We start from the raw sequence: 3,863 nt of genomic DNA on the forward strand, positions 1-3,863 counted from the left end.
CGGGCACTCGTCACGGACCGAGAGCCCGACAGTATCAGGAGAGAGGAGGGGACCCGGGGGCATACCTCGTCCCGCCGGGTGAACATCCCCTCCTCTCTCTGCCGGCGTCCATCACCAAGACAGCCGCCGGCAGGCGTCAATAGGATGGCCGTGCATGCGTGATGATGATACGGCCTTGGGGTGCCCCTGGTGGGAGGAGTTATCCTGGACTGGCCACAGGTAAAAGACTCCCTGTGTCCTCCAATGAACTCCAAGAAAAGGTTTTTATAGGGAGTATTTTTAGCCCAAAAAGCCTCCTTTCTCTTCTGTTCACTGAAGTACACAGCAAAGATCAGAAGATCCTGATAACGGGGTTATACTGCCACCTGCAGGAGTAGGACCCAGAACACAGAGAACACCCCCTTCTGGTTGCCAACATCTTGTTTGCTAACACAGCCTCAGCCTAATTCTTCAGTTTGCCCAGTGTCAAGGATTTAGGACGTCAGATCCATGCTGGGGTTTTTTTGTTTTCCATTTTTTTGGCTTTTCCCAAAGTTTGTTTTTCCTTCAAATTCTTTGTGACCAAAATCTCCTCCTAGACGTTCCCCCTTCAAACACAAAATGTGGTCCTGGATTGGTTTCCTGCACTGGAGCGGCCACAATAATCTGGGCTCCGTGTCTGGTCCCAGGGGCATCCCGAGGCCGGGTGTCACCTGGAGTGGAGACTGGGTGACACCCCGCCGTGACGTCATTGCACATGCGCGGTCATCTTATTGACGCCTGCCGATGGCCATCTTTGTGATAGACGCCAGCAGAGAGAGGAGGGGACATTCACCCGGGGCGGTAAGTTATGCCTCCGGGTCCCATCCTCTCTCCTGACACTGTTGGGCTCTCGGTCAATGACAGAGTGCACGACTGTCGGGTCATTTTGGTGTCACCCCCTCCAAAGGTGGCACCCCCCTTGTAACGCCACTGTCCGGTCCATTGGTGAGAGAAGCTTCCTCCCCGTCTTGTACATGACAGATAACAATATGCACGATCGATGTTTTTGTATGGGGGAGGCGTGTGTGTGTGCACTGATTGTTCTCTTTTATAATAACCGGTTCTCTTTATTCTTTGTAGATTTCCAGAAGAAGCAGCCAGACGATGATCCCACCCCCAGCACAAGCAGCAGCCAATCAGACTTATTCCCCAGCGAGATAAACAGCGACAACGGAAATACCTCGATATCCTCGCAGAGCAGTAGTTCTAGCCAGCCTCTCTCCACAGACCTGAATGTAGCCTCCCCCAGCCAGGAGGAATGTGAGTTCCCTTTTACGCTTTACTTATCATTTGCACATTGTCGCCATCTTTGCTCTTCCAGGTTTCCATGACGACCTGTCAAATAAACCCTGAAATGTTAATTGAAATTAAAGCCGCAACTGACCTCAGCACTTAACAAACTCGCCATTGTTCTTTATAGAGCCGGTACAAAGGTCGCCGGCCCCGGGTTTTCGGGTGGTTATGTTACCTTGCAGGCTCCTATGGAACCCCACTGTGACCACCCTTTTGTCCGTAATCCTGGGAGAGACTACAGGGTGACATAGGATGTTGCCTGCACTGACATGCACAGGCAGCCCAAAGGACTAGGCAGAGCATGCATGATGGTGCTTGGAATTATGGGACGTGTAGTCTCAAGGACGGGGAACTGATGACATTCTATGAAGTTACAAGTCCCCCTCCCCCCGACTGGAAGTTTGTGGAAGCTGCACTTGTAAAGAGATTAAATCGTAAGTGTCTGGATCTGTTTTTTGGAAACAAACATTTAGGGGTGTACTTACGAACAATTCACCGAGCCATTCATCCTGTGAGTCTCTGTGAGCGTGCATCCTGTGCGAATAGAGGCCAAAACCAATGTTGTTGTTCTGTTTTCTTTTTAAAGGAGTGTTGGGAGAGTAAAATATACTCTTGCCAATAGTTAGAGCCGGCATGTAATACTGCAGCTGTCACATGTTGGCTCTGTAGCTCAAGAACTGTGCGATCACAAAGCACTGATCGCTCAGCTGGCGGCTTTTCCCCGCAGAGTGGTGATTGTCAGGTCAGCACTGCCCACAGGCATTCCCCCTTCTCCTTTCTCTGTTCTTCCAGCAGTAGCCCACTATATGCTGACTTAAGGTCACAGGAGTATATAAGCAAATGTACTCCCGTGACCCAAAAGAATACTAAAGCCACAAAAAAGGTTTGGCCGTAGTTCTCTTTTAAGTTGACTGTAATGCAATACCACATTATGGCCACTAGATGGCTCTGAGGAGCTTAGGGAAGAAGTATTTCCTGTGCTCCTCGGCTCCATCTTGTGGCCATTATGTGGTATTACATTTCATTTATTTACTAACAGCGTTCATTTCACAGGAAGAACGCTCACAGAGATTTACAGGGCTAATGGCTTGGCGGATTGTTCCCGGATAGATCCGTTATTGTCTTCTGCTCAGTTGGTGTACACAGTTATAATTGTGCTACAAATGTCACAAATGCCTTTACATCCATGAAAATCTTCAGTGAGCTGGTTGCAGTTTGGCAGTAGATCCATGTAGGCTTCTATGGGGCCATCTTCCAAGACCAGAGACACTCGGGAGATGGTCCCATAGAGTTCTTCGCAGGTCAGAGCTGTGAAGGAGCCATGGGATGAAGGTTAGTATACCTGTGGAGAGAGTGGGGTGTGTGGAGAGGGAGGGGTACTTCAAGTCAAGAGGTGCATAAAGGTTAAAAGTACTTCAAAGCTCCCTTGCTCTCCTGTATCCAGGATATGGACCATGTCAGGACTTTGGAGGCTCTTGTCATTGTACAAGAAGATTTCCACCTGATATGTGTTCCTCCCCTATGTATGCTGTCTTCCCCCTATTGTTGTACTATGTATGCCTATGTTATTCCATGCATAAATGACGAAAATAACAAAGAATTTATAAAAAGAAGATTCCCACCCATTGGAATGTCTCTCCACAAATGCCTACCGATCCTTCATATCTCTGCACAGCGTGGACTGCTGCTGGTGCCGGGTACATATCATCCACTTGTTGGGGTGAGTGAGGATGAGCAGATCTCTTCCAATCCCTCGTTCTTGATGAGATATTTACTCGTCCATGAAGAGCAGACGCACATTTCCCCCCTAATTGTCCTCTGCGTATAACTGGCAATGCAGCTTTTTTACAAATAATTTATTGTTTGAAAGAATACAAATTCAGCATTACATTAGAGGAGCCATAAATCTCCATCCGATTGTCTCATCGTGATATAAGCTTGAAATACTTGTTTTGTTTTTTTTGCGTGCAACAAAATCCGCGTGATAACATGCCTAGGTGCGAGGCTAGGTTCACACCTGCACTACACCGCACGACACCCGGGGCTGCGCGATCGTGTGCTGGTGCACACAGCGATTGCCACGCGGCCTCATTGATTTCAATGGGGTGACATCCACGTGGCAATCGCTGGAAAAAGGTACTTTTTTTTTGCAACACACGACTCGCGGCTTAGCCGCGATCATGTTTACTTGAACGGGCGGAATCGCGGTGATCCGACTGGGGTGCCATTAGAAAATAATGGCACCCACAGTGCGGTCGGTTCACAGTGCGGTGGCGACTCCTGACCGCGCGGCAATTGTGCATAAAATTGTGTGGATGGCCGCGAGGTCAGGAGTCGCCAAGGTTTGAACCGAGCCTAAATATCAGATTATTGTAATCAAATCTTATTCTCTAATGTTTCCGTCGTCATCCTGTATTATCCCCGTTATTGGAATGCCTGGACCCAACCATTGCTCTGTGTGGGGGGAGAGGGGTTCACATGTAGGCTCCTTCCAGGATGGGACAGTTCTATCCGGGGGTGGGGGGGGGGGGGGGCCTCTTCCACACGAC

The 3,863-nt window shown here is 49.1% G+C and overlaps 1 protein-coding gene across 1 annotated transcript in view; it reads left to right on the plus strand.

Moving 5' to 3' along the window:
• Nucleotides 1-3,863, plus strand: part of ZFAND3 (zinc finger AN1-type containing 3) — a 138,495-nt gene that overhangs the window by 89,755 nt on the left and 44,877 nt on the right. Inside the window, exon 3 of the mRNA XM_018563334.1 lies at nucleotides 1,102-1,281. Within this exon, the coding sequence (XP_018418836.1) occupies nucleotides 1,102-1,281 (180 nt within the window). The remainder of the gene's footprint in view (nucleotides 1-1,101; nucleotides 1,282-3,863) is intronic.

Source organism: Nanorana parkeri, unplaced genomic scaffold, assembly GCF_000935625.1.
Source record: "Nanorana parkeri isolate BGI_ZX_2015 unplaced genomic scaffold, ASM93562v1 scaffold655, whole genome shotgun sequence".
NCBI classification, from domain to species: Eukaryota; Metazoa; Chordata; class Amphibia; order Anura; family Dicroglossidae; genus Nanorana; species Nanorana parkeri.